This window comes from Pundamilia nyererei, unplaced genomic scaffold (assembly GCF_000239375.1).
Source record: "Pundamilia nyererei isolate P.nyererei 1_Seehausen unplaced genomic scaffold, PunNye1.0 scaffold00113, whole genome shotgun sequence".
Taxonomy (NCBI): Eukaryota; Metazoa; Chordata; class Actinopteri; order Cichliformes; family Cichlidae; genus Pundamilia; species Pundamilia nyererei.
The window spans coordinates 1,443,662-1,465,132 of NW_005187514.1; the positions used below are offsets into that span (position 1 = coordinate 1,443,662).

The 21,471-nt window shown below is 38.9% G+C and overlaps 2 protein-coding genes across 4 annotated transcripts in view; one reads left to right on the forward strand and one right to left on the reverse strand.

Annotated features, from left to right (window-relative positions):
- The window catches only part of prr16 (proline rich 16), an 18,048-nt gene extending 5,189 nt beyond the window's left edge, over positions 1-12,859 (reverse strand). The window contains exons 1-3 of one of the 3 annotated variants that reach the window (XM_005741775.1): positions 12,044-12,859; positions 4,778-5,858; positions 3,537-3,681 (exon numbers count right to left, since the gene is read on the reverse strand). In XM_005741775.1, coding sequence (XP_005741832.1) covers positions 4,992-5,858; positions 12,044-12,178 — 1,002 coding nt within the window. In that variant the 5' untranslated portion in view covers positions 12,179-12,859 and the 3' untranslated portion in view covers positions 3,537-3,681; positions 4,778-4,991. Of the gene's footprint in view, positions 1-3,536; positions 3,682-4,588; positions 4,676-4,777; positions 5,859-12,043 lie in introns of those variants that run through there. The other 2 variants (XM_005741776.1, XM_005741774.1) reach the window with 2 other exon arrangements.
- Positions 12,860-15,022: 2,163 nt separating this feature from the next.
- The window catches only part of hsd17b4 (hydroxysteroid (17-beta) dehydrogenase 4), a 33,525-nt gene continuing 27,076 nt past the window's right edge, over positions 15,023-21,471 (forward strand). Inside the window, exons 1-7 of the mRNA XM_005741777.2 lie at positions 15,023-15,188; positions 15,671-15,724; positions 17,889-17,996; positions 19,159-19,218; positions 19,364-19,385; positions 19,605-19,651; positions 19,863-19,947. Coding sequence (XP_005741834.1) covers positions 15,137-15,188; positions 15,671-15,724; positions 17,889-17,996; positions 19,159-19,218; positions 19,364-19,385; positions 19,605-19,651; positions 19,863-19,947 — 428 coding nt within the window. The 5' untranslated portion in view covers positions 15,023-15,136. The remainder of the gene's footprint in view (positions 15,189-15,670; positions 15,725-17,888; positions 17,997-19,158; positions 19,219-19,363; positions 19,386-19,604; positions 19,652-19,862; positions 19,948-21,471) is intronic.

Here is a 21,471-nt window from a genome sequence, read left to right on the forward strand (position 1 = left end):
GAGAGAGAGAGAAAGATGGGTTATAAACAAGAGCTGTGAGCTGTAGGGAGTAGGTCAGTGCATTTGAGTCAGTCCTGACTCATGATGGAGGCGGTGAATATCCACCTCCTCCCTGCCCATTACAACTTCATCCTCAAGCCTGGAGCGCTGGAGCTCAGCTAGCCTTTGCAAAAACTGTGAAAAACTCCTACACCCATGGTCAGAGGAGTAGTGATTTTTGTGTTACAAGAACAATCTGATAATAGGTCATGCATGTATTAAACCAGTGACTGATGAAACAGTTTTGCATCGGTCAGCCAGCCCAAATGGCAGAACAGTTTCTCCCACATCATACTGGCATCCTTCTGTCACACATGTCTGGTAGATTAATACAGAGTAGGTTGAAAGTAATACCAGAAAGGCAGAGCAAATCTCAACACACTGAAACATGTAAACCTAATGAAAGCTAGCTGTAGTCTGTGTGTCCACAAATTCTATAATTTAACGTCCCTTTTACAAAACAAAGTTCATGTGTATCTGCTTCTGTTTTAACTATGTTTAATGGTTGTGAAATTTTATTAAAATGAATAAATTGCCACTAGTGCCAAAACATTTTAAAGGTTAAGAATATAATGATAATCTGTTTTGCAGTGTTGAAGTGAGAGGGCAAAACAAACAAATAATACAAAAAACCATCAACAACATTTTGGAGTCAGCAGATTTAGTTTAAGAGAGAAATATTTTTTGAATAAACATTTAGAAACACTTCAGAAAAAATGGACAATGTGAGCCACTGTGATGTCTTGTATTGGTTAGTCCTGTTGTGAAACATTAAGCAGAGCACGTGTTCTAGTCTATCCTTACATGCCACACAAAAGGCAGCATGTAAATGTGCAAACATGCTTTTCAGACCAAGGGAAGAAATACTTTTTTTTTTTACTGAAGCACCTAGTCATCCAAGAATTCAGGCTGAATACGTTTTACGTAATGTTAACAACACTTAAAGTATTATCCTTCTTATGTTATCCTGAATTACACATTACCATTTTGTTTAAGACAGTTTGTTCCCACAGGCTAAAATGTTTGCAATGTCTAATATAACGTACTTAAGCTAATGTAATGTAATTGTAATAATGTAAGCAGGCTTCCTAATATTTCAGTCAACAAAATATACTGTTAGCTTTTTAGGTTTTGTACTGTTCTTTGTACTGTGCTTTAATATACAGAAATGCCATTTTTGTAATTTTTTTAAAATACATGATCATACATTCAAATACATGGGAATATCTTTGTGTTTTCATATCAACATGGGTATTGAGAGCCATGTCATTCTACTGTTTCTGGTATTGACCACCACCTTTCTGGTACCCTGGCAACTTTATGTTGATGTGGCAAAAGCTTATCAATGCCAAAGTAGGCACGCCCTAAAACATACCAGAACTGAGCACTTTTGACTCTAACAAGGCCCATAATTTACAAAATGTATATTATGTTGTATTCAGTAAGACATCTGAGTGGAAGGTGCAACAGCAAATGGCCACAAATGAGACAGAGTGGGAAAGGAAAAATAAAGCAGATGCCTCCAATGTTTTCAATGTTTTTCTTTTTGTGTTTAGTTATTTGATCACAGTTTTTGATCAGAAACGGGTAAATTTGGTATGCATTTTGGGTGGTATGATGTTTAGCGCTGTCGCTTCACCGCAAGAAGGTTTTGGGTTCAACCTCAGTTGGGGCTGGCCCTTTCTGTGTGGAGTTTACATGTTCTCCCACAGGTTAAAGTAAGGGTTAGGTGACTCTTAATTGGTTGGATGTGATGTGAATAAAAGTCTTTCTCTGTTTATCTGTCTATGATGATGTCTGACTCTGTCTAGCCCTGGTGACTTGTCCAGAGCGTACCCCACCTCTCACTCTGTGACAGCTGGGTTAATTTCCAGCCCTAGATACTGAGGTGGAGAAGAGATTTAAAAAAAAAAATGGTAAAGGAACCTCTGCGACAGACTGGCAACCTGTCCAGGGTGTACCCCGCCTCTCGCCCTAAGACAGCTGGGACATGCTCCAGCGCCCCCGTGACCCTGAAAAGGACACGCGGAAGCGAATGGATGGATATGGTAAAAGATTTTTAAGTTCATTATTAAACTGAGCTAGCCTAAGAGTTTTTAAGCACAGAATTTGCAACAAAACAACTTTAAACATCTTTAATCACATGATGACACTGTGCCAATCTCCTCAGCTACTAAAAAACTACTACAGTGGCAGAAGCCCACATGAGTAGGATCTACTGATGATGTACCTATTTGTATGAGTATTTCAATATGTACGTATGTGTGCATGCTGCTGCCAGACATAAAATCCATGAATACAACATTAATACAGTGGCGTATTAATGTGCCGTGAGCACTAATCGAGTGGAAAAACATACATCCACATTTGCTACATAACAGCAGGGCAATGCAGCTAAAAGAGCATCAGCTTTCACTGCATCACCATCTCTCTGTCTGTCTCTCTCTACGGCACACTCACTTTCTCTCTGTCCCACACTTTTACCCTATGTGCCCTCATCCCCACTCGTGCTTACTCTTTCTCATTTTATACATGGCTAAATATCCACTGATCCCTAATCTAGATGCCGATTTTAGATTGTAAGGCCAGCGAGGTCTTGCATTGGATTTAGTCATCAATGTGCGATTTTCATTCCCCTGGTTTTCTCAGCTTTAACCTTCAAGATTTCCACCCCCACCACCCCAACAGAACATATAAGTGATATACATATTAAATTCACTGTTTATATAACATGCCTCCCGAACATCACAACTGTCCTCCACACATCTTTACCTTGCTTCCTTATTTCTTACTTCTTATCTTCCTTATTTCTTTCCTCAGTTTCTCTGCTTGCCGGCTTGCTCTCTCCTCTCTCACTGTTTGTCATAAAAAATATGTTTAGCAGCGGTTCAGAGCTTTGTCAAGGCTAATGTTGGTACAAAGGCTTTCTGAGGCAGTGCTGTTATCTCCTCTAGTCTAATCTAGCTAATTAAGGGCATTGCTGGGAGGAAGGTGCTACTATTCTCATCTAACTCCTGGGTGTGCTGTCTCCCCAGTCTGGCAAACTGACTCGTGCTTTTACACACACCTTTGTAAATACAAAGACGTATATGCAGACACACACACACAGATTTGAAAACGATCTCAGATGTACTGAAATATCAGCCATATGCTCACACATTTCTCTCTCTCACACACACATGCAAAAATAACAGACTTTCTGAAACATGCTTCTTAATGGAAGCCAATAAAGTGGAGACTACCAACTGTTCATATAGACTGAGATGGTCCGATGTTACTGCTGATTTAAAAGGAAATAGTTCAGCATTGTTTCGCCTGATTCTCTCCACTCAAGAGCAGAACTGATAGGCTTACTGTCCATTTAGCTTCACATCACAGGGGGGTGGTGCTGATATCACAGCGGGTGGAGGGTAGATGTCAACAAAAATGAGACTTGCATTGCTAAAGACAGATTTTTATTAGAAAATAAAGTAAAAGATTTTTCAATTAGTATGCGCTGTGGAGACGTCTGTCGACGCAAATCAAAATGCCAGCTGTATCAGCTAACACTTCCTTCTCTCTCTCTCCAACCTGCCGTGTCACTCTTTTCATTTTCTCTCCCTCCTTTTACTTCTACAGTCTCACACGTCAACAAAATGAATCCTGGAAGGTGATGAAGGAAGAGGTAGTACCAACTCACTTGTCTGTCTCACAACCCTAACTGTGAATCTAGGCAGGTATGTGTGAAGATATATTCTGTTTATGTGCCAGCATATTGGAAGATCTTTAAGTTTTTGTATAAAATCTAGGGGAAGTGGGTGCTATTGTTTCATCTAGAAAGATATTAATTCATTATATTATTGCTAATGGAGAAGATCCCAAGTAATAGACTCAGTACCAACAATCTCCTGGAAGAAACAAAACAAAAAGCAGTCTACCAGTATCAGTTGCCCAAGAACCAACAAACAGATGCAGTGGTGTGTCCAGAGGGGAAACATGGGGTGGCACTCGCTCCATGTTTGAAATATGAAATAGGCACTCCTGGATAAAGTGCCCTATATCTTTAGATAATAGCATTAGCAGGAACAGTACTGGGATATATTTTGTTATATTTAACAAGTTACTTTATAGTGTTTTAATGTACTTTATTTAAGTATTTCTTAAATTAAATATACAGACTTGGTATGGCATATGCACATGCAATTTTCTTTTAGTGCTTGCTATTTCTTTTTCACTATATTTTAAATTCAAATATACTATGTGCTTCACAACAACTGTTTTAAATTGTAAGAAACTGTAATTACCTTTTTTTTGCTTACTTTAAAATATACTGTAGTTTTAATATTTTTAAGCTATAAGTAATGAAATAATTTCCAGCTGCAACATTAAAAAGATACAAATTCATGAATCAACAGTTATGATCTAATAATATCATGTATATTATACATGCTAATATTGTGCCTATTGAGGCTTGGTAAGTTGCAGTGGCAGTTTTCAAGCAATGGCATCTGTATGAGGGCACAGGAGTACCCATGAACATGAAAATTGTAAGTTTTCTACACCAATTTTAATTCCCTGTCTTGTTCTTGGTTCTTCCTGTGCTGTGCTCTTTAAAAATATCCTGGGAACACCTCTGTACTGTACATACGAAGATACTCTAAAAAAACCCACAAAAACACAGACAGACTCATGGGGATGTGCTGGAGCAAACAAACCTTCTTGATGAACAACTCGTATAGGCACACTCAGGAACACTCACCGCTTCGTCCTGATCTCTCCATGTACATCTCGATGCCCACGGCAATGCCTTCTTCTGTTCCACTCACTATATCCGCTCTTTTGTTTATTATTTCCAATCCTTTCTTCTCTCTGGATAATCCAAAGTTCAACTGGAGTAGAAAGCACTCATAAAGTAGAAAACACTATGAATGATTCGAAAATGTTTAAACTAGACACAACAAGGGGGGTTGGTGTCAAACTGTGGTGGTGGTTGATTTGCGAAGGATTGTTTTCTGGGGCTTGAGAGAAGGTGTGTGGGGAGGCACACAAGGTGGAGCAGTGTTTCCTGTTGGTGGGAAACTGTGGCTGACTGGTAGACCGCCATTTTCCAACATGAATTCATGGGAAAGAGAATGAGGAGGAGGAGGGGAAGAGGAGCAGCAGTGTACTGGGCTGAGCCTCAAGTCATTCAGCTCAGCCTGCAAGTGTAGTTCTGTGTCATCTACATCGTACTGGAGGTCGCAGTCCGGGCAGTAGCCATGAAACTGAACCTTCTCGCTGAAACGTACACGTTCCCTCTCACGTGGCTCCCTGCCAGGGGCCTTGGGGCATTTGTTCTTTTCATGCCGTAGAAGAGGCATGGGTCTGGGCAATGTAGGAACAAGACCCGACTCAGGGATTCCACTGTCATTAGAAATGAAGCATGGTGTAGAGGAAAATAAATCCCTGTTTGATTTCAATGGGAAAACCCCACCATTCCTTAATAGAGACCCATTAGCCTTGGATAGATTCCCTGATAACACTAAAGTTGGATGAGGCAGATTTTTAACGTTGTGGTCCTCGGCTCTCAGCGGGGTATGCCTTGGTGGTGGTAGAGGTGGGTGTGGCTTCTTGAGTACAGTCAGGACTCCAGGAGGGTTGATGGGGACTGGCATTAGGGAAGCAGGTGTTTTAAATATGCAGTCTTCGGGAAAGAGTTTCATCTTCTCCAGGCTGGATGCAGTGGTAGTGGTGGTGGTGGAGCTCGAGCTGGAGTTCAGTGTGTCTGTCTTTGAGCTGTCTGTTAGTCCGTCTTCCTCCAACTGCAGGTCACAAGTTAGGGTGTCAATCTCATGAACAACCTGTTGGTGATAATAGGAAGTGTAACTATGACAGCTGAAGGAAAAATAAATAAGTGTGTCACAAGAAGATGAAATTAGGCCACTTAGATTATGGTATAAACTGTAAAAGCTGCATCCTTATTCACAAGGGATGTCCACAGCAGGTATCTCCACATGTTTCACTTGGCAGAATTTTTATGCTGGATGCCCTTCCTGATTCAAGCCCAGAGGGATTTGTGTCTCCTCCTGAGACTCACCCGAGGAGCTTATGATTTGTTAGGAGAATGTGTGTAAACCACTTCACCATGGAGCCACTGGTTATGGTATAAGTTGTAATGATGCAATATTTTGGTCAGTGATTATTAATTAGATTGACCTAATTTTGAAACATTGTTTCTAGAACCAAAGTTCCTCCTAACAGCCAAACTCTTGTTAACAAAAGGTTCTCTTTTTGTCATCCTGGGTGAACTGAGATGAACTAAACCAGCCAAAGCATATGGGAGAGTTTGTTTGGATTTTTTTTAGTAAAGAGCAAAAGTTTAACGCTTTAGCAGATAGCCTACTTTAAAATTATTTGTTTTACATCAATAATCTTATTTCCATAATTGCAGAAGCCATCATAATTTTCAATTGCGAAGCCCTACAGAAAATATTTACTATTACAGTCTCATCTAAAAAGTTACCAACTTGGAAAAAATGCATTAGGATATAGGGTAAGAAGATGAAGTAGAGGAAAAGACAAATTAAAATCTTTGTATGTTCTTAATTACATTTTAAAGAGGAAACACTTCCAAATTTATAAGACTGAAGATTGCTTAATACATCCCAATGACAACCACAGTGAGAGAAAATAACTATCAATAGGATTTTTGAGAGAAGCCATGAGCCTGCCAGATTCTGACCTAAGTGATAGATTACATCAATCTCATGCACCAGCAGAATTCAAGAGAAGTAGCAGCACCAAACATATCCTGTGATGCAAGACGGAAGAACCATCATTTGTAATATGCAACCAATTTTGAGAAAGAAGAAAAGATGACAAAGACAAAGGAATGTAAAAAAAAAAGAACAGTGCAGAGGAGTGAAAAGATCACTAAACTGTTTCTCTCTTATTAATCAAAATACCATGAAAAAGACATAACCGAAGGCTTTGTTTCCTTGAAATGCAACATGTGACAGCAGACCATTAGGAGACATTTAACAAATCTGTAATGAAAAAGAAATTATGTAAAATGCCCTACTAACTTTATCAGAAAGGATATGAATACAGTAGATACAGTAGATATGAAACAGCAGATAGAAAAATACATCTATGTCTTCCCATCGGAAGTTTGCATCCACATCCTACATAATGAAAGTACTTAAGAACTGTTCAGGAAGATAACAAGCAATATGTACTGATAAAAATAAATAAAAACAATAAATAGAGGAAAACTTTAATCAGAGTATAGAATTAAGCCAGTCAAACTTCTCGTCATTTAAGTTGCAGAGAGGGTTAACAGATGCACTAAAGGTGCTACAGTGAGACCCAATACAAGAATGGTTTTATAGATGAAGGCTACTGACCCCTTTTTTCCTCCTCATCTTTTCTGGTTGTTTTTTCACTAGGTTTGCGTTTGGTTATGGTCAGTGTCACTACTGGTAGTGTGAGATACCTGGACCCTAGAAAGGCTGCACAGTCCAACACCTCCGAGCACAGTCTCCAGAGCATGGAGGAGAATTCAGGAGACAGGTAGTTACTCTAGGAGCGCTGGACAGTGTTGTAGAAGATCCTTACCCATCAGCAGGGCATTCCTTTGTGTAAAGAGGAACAGGATGGACATTGCCAGAGGCCTATAAAATGAGCTCCAGCAGACCACCGATGGGAATGTCTCTGACCAAACAATCAGAAATAGACTTAATGAGGGTGGCCGGAGAGCCCAACATCCTCTAGTGGGTCCTGTGCTCACTGCCTGGCACTGTGGAACCTGATTTGGCATTTGCCATAGAACCACAGAATTGGAACGTACACCACTGGCACCCTGTGCTGTTTACAGATGAGACCAGGTTCATCCTTAACACATGTGACACGTGATTTTGGAGACACATGTGATTGTTCAGCATGACCAGTTTGATGATGGGTCAATGATGGTCTAGGGAAGCATATCCATGGAGGGATGCACAGACCTCTACAAGGTGAGCAACAGCACCCTGACTGCCATTAGGAAATGGAATGAAATCCTTGGACCCATTGCTTTAAACTGGCAGACATGCTCACTTGACCTAAATCCAATACAGCCAAATTGAACGCCAGACTGTCCAGGAGCTCAGATCTCCGCACAGATCTAGGAGGAGATGGAAACCCATTACTCATCTCATTAGGAGCAGGTCCTGATGTTGTCAGGCATGCATACAAGCACGCAGGGCCCATACACCAATGAGTACCATTTTGAGTTGCTGCATTTTGGCAAATGGACTAGTCAGCCGCATAATTTTTTCACTTTGATTTTATGGAATGTCTTTGAATTCAGCCCTCTGTAAGTTGATAATCTTAATTTTCATCAAACAATGTGATATCCTTTCATTCCCAATAAATCCAAAACCCAGTCCATATCAGCAGAGATATCCAGCATGTTTTTTCCCCATTAAAATCTTATGTGTTTTTAAAATGTTCCTTTAATTTTTTAAAAATTAGACCTGCATATATTCAAGTGCACATGCAAAATGCTATAGCTGAATTTCCTCTAACACTGTCTTATTAGATTGTCACATTTGTTTGTTATAAAAAATGTATCAAATGTTGATAACAATATTAACTAGATATCTATTAAAAACAGAGATGAATACTTCATCAATATTCACTGGGAAGTGTTTGACCATTCTTGGAATACACCACGTCGTACTGCTCTCAGCTGCTCTCATATAGCTAACAAATGATGGAAGTAGCCAGCTTAGTGAAGTCCCTTGCTATGTGTTTTCACTTTTGCCATCTTGGTGCTTTGATACTGGATGCGATGAACAAATGGTGGATCTGAAGGTTGGATGGACTACACATCTAAGAATGATTAATCTACATATATATGCATGTTTTTTCTTCTTTTGTTTGTTTCTGGAATTGATCAATAGAATTCAGTTTTAACCAGATTATTTAAAAATACTTATGAAACAAAAGCTAAAAGTCTTTTGCTAACACTTTGGTAGTGATTTTTCTTTAGCAATCATTTATTAATCAGTAGAACAATATGTGTTATATTATCGTATATTCTTTATTGACACAATATTAATATTTCAATTTTAACTCATTCACTGCCAGCCATTGGCAGTAAATGAGTTAAACCCATTGACTCATTCACTGCCATTGACGGCTATAGATGTCAATGGCAGTGAATGAGTTAAATATCAATGTTATTCTCAGTATGTGATTATATTTATCAGTGGTTCAGGTGGTAGAGCGGGTCGTCTACCAATTGGAGGTCAATGGACCCATCGCAGATACTCCTGTTCATGTGTCAAACCCCCACGTTACTCCAGATGCATCTTTCATATTTTGAGTTTAAGTGAATATTAGATAAGTGCTTACATATAGATAAAAGCACTGCCTGAATATGTGTGTTGTGTAATTGGATGAATTAAACTTGTTGTAGAAAGTGCTTTCAGTGCTCAAATTAAGTAGAAAGGCACTATGTAAGTACCAGCCCATTAACCATTTACCATTAAAACCAAGGCTATTATAGTTAACTAGAGCTTACTATGAAAAAAGTCCAGCTAACTGAACTGAACTAATGAAAAAAGAACAAAGATGTAGACTGTAGAGGAAACTTCCTTCAGTTCTGAACTTCTGCTTTGCCCCTGACAAATTTTAACTACAAAGGAAAATAAAATTAACCTTTTTAGTTATTCAAAATTAAACTGAACAATTTTGAATAACTGGCAATAAATTGAATAAGTAAACTCACTAAATAAAAACATTAAAAAGTTGAAATAAAAAAATAAAATAAAAGCTATATTAACCCTAATTGTGACACCTCTAAATTCCAGCTGTCGACCAAACAAGATACACCCACCTAAAACCAAGGGCTGACTAGACAACTAAAGTATGATAGACCATGCACACTTTATCTTTAGAAATGTAAGTACTTGCACTTTCAGCACTTCCATGGACACAGATACTCTACTATTCATTTACACCTACAGTGCTCAGGCAATATCTGGATGCTGGAAAGGTTTATAATACATCATAAACATTGCCCAAGAAGTCTTTAACACAGCAGATAAAATTTAATAATCATAGTAAACTCTACTGGGAACTAATAACTGGTACTTAGTAATATAATGCCCACGTTATTGAGGCATTTTCAGAAGTCTTTCCAAAAACCTTCCCTTTAGAGTACATTTCCTTCCTGCTTCTCTTCCCTTGTTGGAGAGTGGTGCTTCCTTTGAAGCCCAGAACTGAAGTGGTGTTGGACATTTTGCTAATGTTTAACTCGGCAGCTCTCATAGGGTCTAAAAAAAGTCTAACATAAGTTGAGCTGAGCATGCATAGGTTCACAGTATCCTAGCCATTAAAGCAACCAAGGAGAAAATTTCTCTAGAAAGTAAAATTACAACATTTGAGACAAAGATGTTGTTTATCTTTTGGATTAGGGGTTCTCATCTTAGAGTACCCAGTATGTTAGCCTGCTCTCAAGCACATTTGCTATCATGTGGTTTTAAATGCATGTGCAAACAGCAACTAAGAAGAGAGAGCAAGTGACTGAGAAGGAGCGATAAAAATAAAGATGAGAAGGCTAGGGCAGAGTGCTAAACTCTCCATGCAGTCTTTAAATGGATAATTTGTTGGGACACACACAAGAGGTAATACCAGTATCCCAGTGTGCAGCCCCTGTTGTAGGCCAGGCAGCTTCGGCGGCAGTGCCAAGCATCTGGGCAGGGTCCCTCCTTGGAGCCAGGCTCGGCTCCAGCCTCGTCTGTGAGTTATAACAGATAACTGCATTTCAAATGGATTACACCCCAAACACTGGCTTTGATAGTAACACCCCCTGGAGGTATGTGTTTAGTGTGTGCGGTGTCAGAATAACTGATCCTCTACACAATCTCCCAGAAGCAAAAGAAAAAAAGCAAGAAGGGAAGAAAAAGGAAGGGCACATCACATAAAAAGATCAGAATAGACAGATTACAATGGCTTCTTCTTCTCATTTATCTCTGGTGCCTGCTGTGACATATTGTAAACTGCTGAAAAACACAAAAGGAGTGTAATTTAGTCAAAGTTGCAGGAAAAAATGAGAGTGAGGGGAACAGAGCGGCAGAAGGAGACAGATGCTGTGTCGGCTACCCATCCATAATGTACCACAGGCTGTACGCAATAGAGTTGTATTAGAATGACAGCTTGTCATGTTAAGGTTAGAGGTTTGGCAGAGCGGACTGGATGCCTGGTGTGCAGTCGGCAGAGGAATGCAAGCATAAAAGCAGGTAAGACTGCAGGTTATTTCAAGTGAGGGGGTGAGACTGATTCAGAGAAACCACTTTAATGTGAATGAAGGGAAATATGTCACAGAGGCAGCTATATATTACTGGTTCTGTGACTGTGAATGTAAACCTGAAATATCATCCTGATTTCTACAGAAACATCTGTAGTCTCTCCATCACTGAGATTTGAGACCTCAGTCAGACAGCTCTAAAAGAGTTTTGATCTTTTAGGACAAGAGAGGAGGAGGACAGCCACAAATACACATGCCGAGAGACAAAGAAAGATGAAGATAAGCAAGACACCACAAGGAGTCCAGGGAGGTGACAGGTGAAAAGAAGAAGACCACTTTCTCTCTATTATTTGACAGGAAATCATTTGGACCAACAAAACAGTCAGCATTAAGATGATGAAATTCAATGCAAAATCACCTTCCTGCTTGCACCAACTTGTCCATTAAATATTAATTGTGATCACATTTTTTTCACACTTTCATCAAAGCTTATGAGTCAGGGTGAAGAAGCTGTCCTGCCATTTCCCACCCTATGTCCTCCCAGTGCCAAATCTCTCTCATGTTGGTGATAATGATCACATACATTAATGGGAAAGGCAGGAGCATGGTGTGTAGTCTTTTCCAGGCCCCACTGGTGAGGTCGATGTCAGCCCTCCATCTCTTCTCAGTCAAGGATGCTCAGAAAAAGCACCCTCACAGCAAGCCTGTGGAAATAACACGACACATGGCAGAATACTTCTTCTAATTTACCTCTTTGAGCTCTTTAGCTACATCCTTAAGATCTCCCAGGATGGTTTCCAAATTCTCCACGATTGTCTTGATCTCCTTTTTCACTTTTACTTTGGAGACTACTCCTTCAGCTTCTGCATTTGGTGTCCCTGACATTCTTCAGTTTATGGCACAATCTATTTCATGAAGGATCTCAAGTCAAATCCTTTGCTCTCCACGCTGCCACTTTGCCAACGCATTTTCTCTCTCTTTTTTGCTATGTAGTCCCCCAGCTGCCGTCACTTTTTCTCTCCTAAATCACGGCCAGGACGGAGAGAAGTGGCGTCGGGCAGCATTCTATAGCTAACACTAGGCATGCGCAATAGAGCGTAACACACAAAAATAACGGTTATGTCAAAATATTGTATCATACTGCCTGGGAAACAGCGCCCGTCCACAGGTTTATGTCCAACGGCAACAAAAAATGACGTGCCACGGGCATCCTTCACGTCGACAGAGCGCTAAATTCAACATTTTGTTAGAAAATCACCGACGCCAGCGCTTTAAAAATTGTTTAAGCAAAGAAGGGAAAGAAGAAGAAAAAGAAAAAGACAGAGGCAGCTGTCCGAACCGTTACACAGTTGTTCGTTACTGTAACGGTCCATAATCCTCAGGCATCGACAAAATTATAATAAGCTCCTCCTGTTCTCCACATAATTAATAGATGGTAATGATATACCATGACAGGTAACGACAACCGAGAGGCACGGTCCTCGGAAAAACACCCCGCCAGTTTCATCCTGTCTACATCGCAGCCTCCTTGGAGAGTCTGAGCACAGGATGCTCGTGCGCGGTCTCTCTCGCTGTCCTCACGCGCTCTCTCTCTCTCGCTCCTCCTCACGCTCTCTCTCCCTCTCCCTCTCTCTCTCTGTTATATCAAGAGGATGCTGCTGATTCAGTCACTTTATTTGGTGTTCTCGTCATTTGCCCTGCAAATTTGTTAACATTTCTTCGTGATTCGGAACGGTTCTGTTTGTTGCGTTCAAATAACATCATTACATCCCCACCACAGGTGGGCTATCCCTACAGTCTAACCACTGCCAGTCCCGCAATATGCATAATTAATATGCATGACTTCTTATTATCTGTATATAGAATAAATAGTATTGTAAGGGCTGTAAAATAAATGTATTAAATATGACTATTATGAATAAAATTAGGATATTTGCCAACTTTATTTTGTTGATTATTTAGATATGGGAATGTAACGCTAGGAGATAAAAGCAGTGATTTAAAATCAAAAACAACCAAACAATCTGCATCTCTCCAACTGGCTTTGAACTGGCTTATATTGCAACCTGTGAAGCTTCAACTTATTTTAGGCTACAGTTTAATATTCTGATTCACAGAGGAGCAAAGGAGTTCTTAAAATTATTAATTTCTCCCTGATGAACTCTAAACCATCTGCCTGATGGTAGCAACTCATACAAAGAGTGCAGAATGTACTCAGATGGATCACACAGCATTCTCTGTGATTGTTTAAGTAGCCTACATACTTGTTCTGTTGTACTGGCTCAGACCGAGTATTGTTGAACTTAACCTGCTGAGTCCTATTTGTTAGAAATGCGTTAGAGAGATACCACTTCATAATTGAAGAAGTAACTCCTAACTGTTTGGAAACTAACAGAAACTAAAGGGGGGGGGGGGGGGGGTTAAAAACACTAAAAGGCAAATGAGCATATGCTTTCCTCAAGATCAGAATCAGAATCAGAATCAGAATACTTTATTAATCCCTGGGGGAAATTATTTTTTGTTACAGTGCTCCATTTTAAACCAACATTAAGACAAGACAGACAATACACTAACTAAGAATAGTACAATATATACATATATACACATACATACTTCACTCATAAATAAATAGTTGGAAAAGAAACATGTGTAGTTGTAGCAGCAAACAGTGTGTTAAGTGGATGCGTTGTACAGGGAGATGGCCACAGGCAGGAATGATTTCCTGTGTCGTTCAGTGGTGCTTTTCGGTAATCTCAGTCTCTCACTGAACGTGCTCCTGTGACTGACCAGCATGTCATGGAGTGGGTGGGAGGTGTTATCCAACATAGTCTTTATCTTGGACAGCATCCGCCTCTCCGACACCACCTTGAGGGTGTCAAGCTCCATCCCCACAACATTACTGGCCTTACGGATTAGTTTATTAAGTCTGTTGGCATCTGCGACCCTCAGCCTGCTCCCCCAGCATGCAACAGCATAGAGGATCGCACTGGCCACAACAGACTCATAGAAAATCCTCAGCATTTTCTGGCAGATGTTGAAGGACCTCAGTCGCCTCAAAAAATAGAGATGACTCTGGCCCTTCCTGTAAAGTGCTGTGGTGTTTTTAGCCCAGTCCAGTTTATTGTCAATGTGAACTCCAAGGTATTTATAGTCCTCCACAATGTCAACACTGACCCCCTGGATTGAAACAGGGGTCAAGTGTTTCCTGGTCTTCCTGAAGTCCATGATCAGTTCCTTGGTCTTTGCCACGTTGAGCTGCAGATGATTCTGCTCACACCACGTGACAAAGGAGTCGACCACAGCCCGGTACTCTGTCTCATCATCCCTGCTGATGCATCCAACCAAGATGTTTTGGAACTTAGTGGATAATGGAAGAAACAACGTAATCCGTGCTGAAAACAAGCTGTTTTGCAGTTTACAGCTGGAGATATGAAGAAAATTGGTGTTTTAAAATTGTTGTGAAGCATAAGAACACCTGCACTGCTGCTAATACAAGCAGTCTTTGAGATTTCATCACCATTATCCTTTATCTTTTTCTGACTGATTATCTTTCTTGTTGTAAAATTCAGATGCTACAGATTATGTGAATTGGACAATGTCATAAAACAGCCTGAAAAATTTTAATATCAAAATTTGAGGTCAAAGTACACAGATTACACGTGTAAAAAATGATAAAAACGTTGTAATAAAATCCTGGCTTCTGATTGGTCACTGCTCGTTACAGCCTCCCTATATCGCGGAAGTGGAACTTGTCAGAGTTCATCCTGCTGTCTCAGAAAGCCAGTGCTGCAGCTTTTGTAGCTTCTGTGACCCTCTCAAACCAGATAGTAAAATCTCAAAACAATGTCTCTGTCTTTCGAGGGAAGAGTCGTGCTTGTTACTGGGGCCGGAGGAGGTAAAAATCGCCGTTAGCTGAGCTGTCGACTATGTTGACGCTAAAATAGCCTCTGTATTGTTAGCACCAAATGCTAATCTGGTAGTTGTGGAGTTAGTTTCTTAGTGAACAGCCCAGTTATTAGGACGGAAATTGCATTAATTTTTTCTCGTCTTGCGCGTTTGTTAGCTGCACAGCTGCTCTAATCACGGCGTCTTGCTGACTGCTAACACTGGGCAATAACTGCAATATCAGTAAAGCAAGTCTTTGTTATTGTTATACAAAATTAGCTATTTTAATTCGAGCAGAAACCGACGTATGTCGGTCTTTTTATTTAATGGAAACGGAGATCAAAGTACGAATGTTGCAATGGCTTGTAGCTCCAGGGAAAGTGTGTGAAAGGGCATGCAGCAACGACACAACAGTGCTGCAGGTGGTGATGGGTTTTTTCATTCTTTGGAAGTAAGCTTATACCTTTTACTCATGTGTCTTTCTTTGCACAGGTCTTGGCAGAGAATATGCACTGGCTTTTGCTGAGAGAGGTGCCTCAGTAATAGGTAAATAAAAGATATTCATTTTTTACTTATTTTACCTTGTGTTTCTATCGTAGTATTGTTAAGATGTCCTGGGACACGTGCAACAAAGCAGAATTTGGATTATCCAGGACAATGAAGCAAAGTCAAATCTTATATATTTATATAGCACCTTTCAACATAAATATTACAAACAGCTACATAAGAAAAATTCCAAAACATTAAAATGAAAAAGTTACTTAAAAAAAAAGTAAAAGTAAATTAAAAACACTGAATTTTTGCTGCTCTTTCAAAGACATCACTGAGTCGACATATTCCAGGGTCAAAGGGAGAGCTACTGTTGGAGGATCGCTGTCTTCCTTTAGTTCTCAGCCTTATATCCTACATAGCCAGCTGACCCTATTCAAATGACCCCAGGGATCTCCTGGGGATGTACAGATGTAAAAGTTCACCGATGTGTGCTAGTGCTTGTCCATGCAGAGCTTCAAAAGTCAAAACCAGAATCTTAAAAATTGGACTCTGAAGTTAATGTGGAGCATGTGGAAGTTAATTAGCAATGCTGTGATATGTGAAATCTTGGAAGATTTAGTCAGGTTCTGAACAACCTGCAGATGTTCCAGGGAGGTTCGGGTAAGAAAAGTGAACACTTAATTACAATAATCCAGACGTGATGAAATAAAGGCATGAATAACAATTTCCAATTCAGAGCGTGACACAATGGAACTCAGCATAAAAGCAACAGCGAAGCAGAGATGTAATATGAGCATCTAGAAAGAAAGCTGAGTCAAATGTTACACCAAGTTCCCTGATAGATTTATCAAATGTGGTATAGGGACAGAGTTTCCAGATAGGCAATGTACCAAGTTAAGCTGCCATGGTAACATAGCTGTAGGCTTAACCTGTGCTGGTAAACACCTAACCTGTAATTTAGTAAGTTTACATACTCCCTCCCTTTAGGGAGAGAATACTCTGTTTAGTTCATCTGTTTTTTAGCAGTCTAGCATCCACAATTTTCAAGTTTTCATATTCAAATTTTGTGTGACAGTGGACACCAACAACCGCTCGAGCTGATTCCACTTTGGCGAAAATCGAGTGAAGGTCCCACCAAATGTGAAAATCAGTACAAACTTCATATTACCCACAATTTTTATTATTATTATTATTATTTTTTTTATTAAATGGGTTGTCCTCAAGCTTCAGAGCGTTTACTAGGCCTTGGGGGACATGAGTACCTTGGTTGGCTAAGCATTTGACCTTGACCTTTATTGTTACTCCCCAAGGTCAAAGTTGACCATTAAATTATTTTTTTTTTTTTAAAGAAAGCATATTGAGTAATATATCATATGAAAGGGCATGGAGAGAGCTGTACAACATACGTCTTATTTTTTCAATATGATGCCATAATAGGGTTATGTCAGAATCATAAAACATCAAAGTTGTAAATATAGAGCTTGCCCTTTGGGGGAAGTTGTGATCTCTCAGTGCTGTATTTTTATTTTTTTAATTTAAAAAAAAAAAAATTAGTGAGTATCATATTGGTATACATATTCATATTTAGCTCCGCATGGATCCAGCTAGTTTCATATATCCTGTTCATAGGTTGAACATAAGGTTTATACCACTTTATGTTCATATGACTTGCTGCTGACTACGCTAAAGCACCAGCTGATTTTTACCTGAAATGAGCAAAAACGTGCAGATTGCTGCATCTGTATGACATACTGGTGAAAATACCTGCTGGTTTAGTGGCGTTCCAGGCTGACGTTGAGTTGATTTGGGATTCACTAATTCAGTTTTAAGAGACTGCGACTGAATTCCATATTACTAAGTGAAACACATGACAGTTGGTTCCAAAAATGTGGGGCGCAACAGATCTTCTGTAACAAATGTCCTGAATTGAGGTGCTATACCAAATTGTGAGAGGGAAATGTTGGACTAAGATAAATTATATTGAAATTGTCGGTAAGAAGCTTGCATTATGACTGTTGGTTCTTTTATTCTTAAAATTACACAGTTGCAGGCATAAATATTTTCTAATTTCAGTATATTCCTCCTGCCATGACTGAATTTGATCTTAACTCTGTCAAGGAATCAGCTTGCCTATGCTGTTTTCTTAACCTAATCACTCATGGAGAATTGCAAAACTCACCCCATTATTGCTAATCTTTTTCTCCTTGTTGCAATAAAGTGAATGACCTTGGGGCAGACACTAAAGGAGGCGGAAAGAGTTCTGCAGCTGCTGATAAGGTGGTGGAAGAGATAAGAGCGAAGGGAGGCAAGGCAGTGGCGAACTATGGTGAGTTCTTCTCTTCTGCTTGCTTCACGTATTTAGTTCATGTAGTGGCTGAGTGAAAAATAGTATTGATTTCTATCAGTTGGACTTGCTCAGTGATGAAACTGTTGGTGAGTATTGAAGATGTGTCTCACCTTTAGGAGAAAAAAATCGTTTTTGAAAACAAAACAATCACTCTGTTTTATTGGCAATTTTAAATGTTGACTTTTTGTCCATTTTTTTTTTTTTTTTTTTGCCACATTACATCAATACTTAAACTTGAAAGAAGAGTGAGGCCATAAGCTTTATCACTATGAAAGTTTCTTATATGCCTCCCAAATCTGCTCATTGCTTCTGTGTATATATAACTATGAGCCAACTATAAAGGATGTTCAATATAGTCAGGCTTTCTTTGCGTTAGCTGGCTTGATAAAACCCCAGTTGTAGATAACGGGTACTGCAACAGTGGTTATCAACTTTCTTTGTTAAGCCCGGATTCCTGCTTCAGCCTCTGTGAGTGCTAACATAAAAAGTGACTTTTCACATGTCATCTGACTCTTCTGCACAAATTGCTGCCTGCTCCGATCATTATCACATGATGATAATGATAAAATGGTGATGACCTCTATAAATAAAATAAAAATAAAGCAGTGAAATGCAACATCTTGCAAATAAGACAAGAAATGAATGCCGCAGAAAATCATTAATCTTTGGATTTAGTGCACAGAGAGGTAAAATAAACAGTTTAACTTGAGTTAATTATGTTATCTGATAAATCTGATGGTTTACACTGATGTAACTTTACAGCTGAGCTTCATTCATGACATACGTAAGGTAGACTGCTTAACAACTTGTGCATATAAAATGTATTAACCCAGCAGAGCATCTGTATTAAATTTGGTGAAAAAATGCTGATTCCAGTCGATTTTAACCTAAAATTCCCAACTAGATTATATATTCAACATAAGTTATCGCTGTGATTGTACCGAGGGGAAAAATAGTCACTTTTGTGACATGAAAAGCTCAGATAAAGTCGGATAAACTTTAAACTCGGTTAATCTCACTTTGAAGTACAACCTGAACTAAAGATAACAAGAAACAATCTTTTAAGACCAATTTCTCAAAAAAAAAAGAAAAAAGAGAATGTGAAACTGTGAAAAATGACAGTTTTGTTATGTCTATGCAGATTCTGTAGAAGATGGAGAGAAGCTGATCCAGACAGCATTGGATGCATTTGGAAGAATAGGTGTGTATAAACCTTCTATGGAAATCCTGCGGCCACTAGTGCTGATACCTGTCACTACTGATTTACGAAATGATCATAAAATGATTGTCAGCAATGTCGTTACAGTTATTCACTGACTTTAATATCTTACATTTATTTTTTCCAGATGTTGTTGTAAACAATGCTGGGTAAGTCCTCTAATAGCAACAATCACACATTTTATTTTCTTATTTTCTTATTTATTATTAAAAAAATGTTTACTCATATCATGTGCTATTAGAATGGCCATTTGGTTGCAGTTTCCAGATTCATTTGAGCATGCAATATTAGTTTATTAAAAAAGGTTGGGAAAAATCTAAATGCAGGAAAAAAATGCTAAAACCCTTTCTTTGCTTTTCCCTACCAAGAATACTTCGTGACCGATCATTTGCCAGGACGAGTGATTTGGATTGGGGTAATTACACTTTAATTACATATTTACTTGATTACCTCTGTGTCTTCTTTTGTTTACCTCACAATGATATATGTAGATCAATATGTTTTAAATTGTGTTTAAAACCTGCCATATGCTTCAAACCACACCGTTCTAATGCTAAATATCAGAGATGTGTATTGTTATGCATTAATGTTTACTTGTGTTTTTTACCTCTTACTCTGCATCACAGACCTCATTCAGAGAGTTCACTTGAGAGGCTCTTTCTTAGTGACTCGAGCTGCCTGGAACCACATGAAAAACCAAAAGTTTGGCAGGTAAGTAGCTCAGCTTGTAACAGCTATTGACGCAGGTAAAACTGTGTCATCCTCTTATTACGCAGGTAGGATATTTTTCTTTCCTTAGATCTGTCAAGTTACAGTATCCTCAACAGGCAACATTACTGGAGTGTTATCAAGACCTCGGTACCATGTGATGCATGTTCATACGTCAGCAACAGTACTAAAGATAGGCCGACAAAAAACTTTGACTATGATTAAGTGGTCTCTTGAGGATAATTGTCATAGACATATTCAGATGCTGCTTTAGTCACTATTCTTTAATACAGATAGACCTCAAATGGTGCAAAACAAAATTCATATCTTGGGTTGTTTTTTTTTGTTTTTTTGATGATGTTTTTTACATGCTTTTATTAGCATGATTTTTGTGATTTATAGTTTTGTTTTTGCTTTTTTCTCTACTATTTTTACACCATAAAAACTGCTGGATCAAGACATGCAATGTTAGAAAGAGTCAGTAAACCTTTTGGAATTACCAGGATTTGTCTGTGACTAATACAATTTAGTTTTATTTTTGTCTAATTCCCAAAACACCAGCTTGATGTTCCATAGCACCGTTTTAATATTGAAATAATCAACTTGTTCTCAACCTGAAGTCATTTTACGAAAGCTGTCTTTTGCCCATAAGGCACCGTACACAGAGGGATTTCAGGAATATTTTAGAGATCTGCAAACACTGCAAACAGATCTGGGGGTGCCATTAGCATTAGTCCCATTTTTTTTTTATTAGCTGTGGCTAACGTCCAGCTGGCACCTTAGTGTTTTGCTCTTAGTGCAGCTTTTTACTTTCCGCCACTCATTATTTGTAGAGAGACGACTGAACAGCTGTGTCGAACTTGACCACATTGGAATTGTGGTGAAGTTGCACATCTGTTCCATATGAAGCTTACTGCCCACTCCACTGAGACTATCCTACACTTCTTTTGCCTTATCTAAAATAATTTATTTCTTTGGCTGCCTTGGAGCAAAGCGGACCACAACCGAGTGAATATGTCAGTTGTGTTTATGTTCTCCTTTGAACTTTCTTGAACTTGTACTGAGGATATGTACAGACTGGCTTTGGCGACAGTTATTTTAGATTACAATGTATAAATGTATACATTGTTTATTTGGAACTGGTGAAACAATTAAGTTTCCCTTTTTGTTTCATGTTTTTCTGTAAAAGCTGAAGATTTTACTTTATTATATGTTATATATACCTGTGTTAGTTGTGTTGTTCTTCAGTATATTCATCATGTTCAAGTTCGGACAGTAAAATAAATAGTATTTGAAACAAAATCAACCTTAATCTTCACTTAGGAGCAAAAGTGAACCTTTAATCTTGACAGAAATTGTGATTTGATTTATAACGTACTAATATTTTTTCCATGTCGCTCAGCCATTCTAGCGGATGATTGTTACTAACTTGAAACAGTGATGAAGTTAGCAGATGAAGTTTGTATTGATTTTTGCTTTAACGATGCCATGCGTTGCTTATGGAAGATAAATGATGACAGTGTCGAC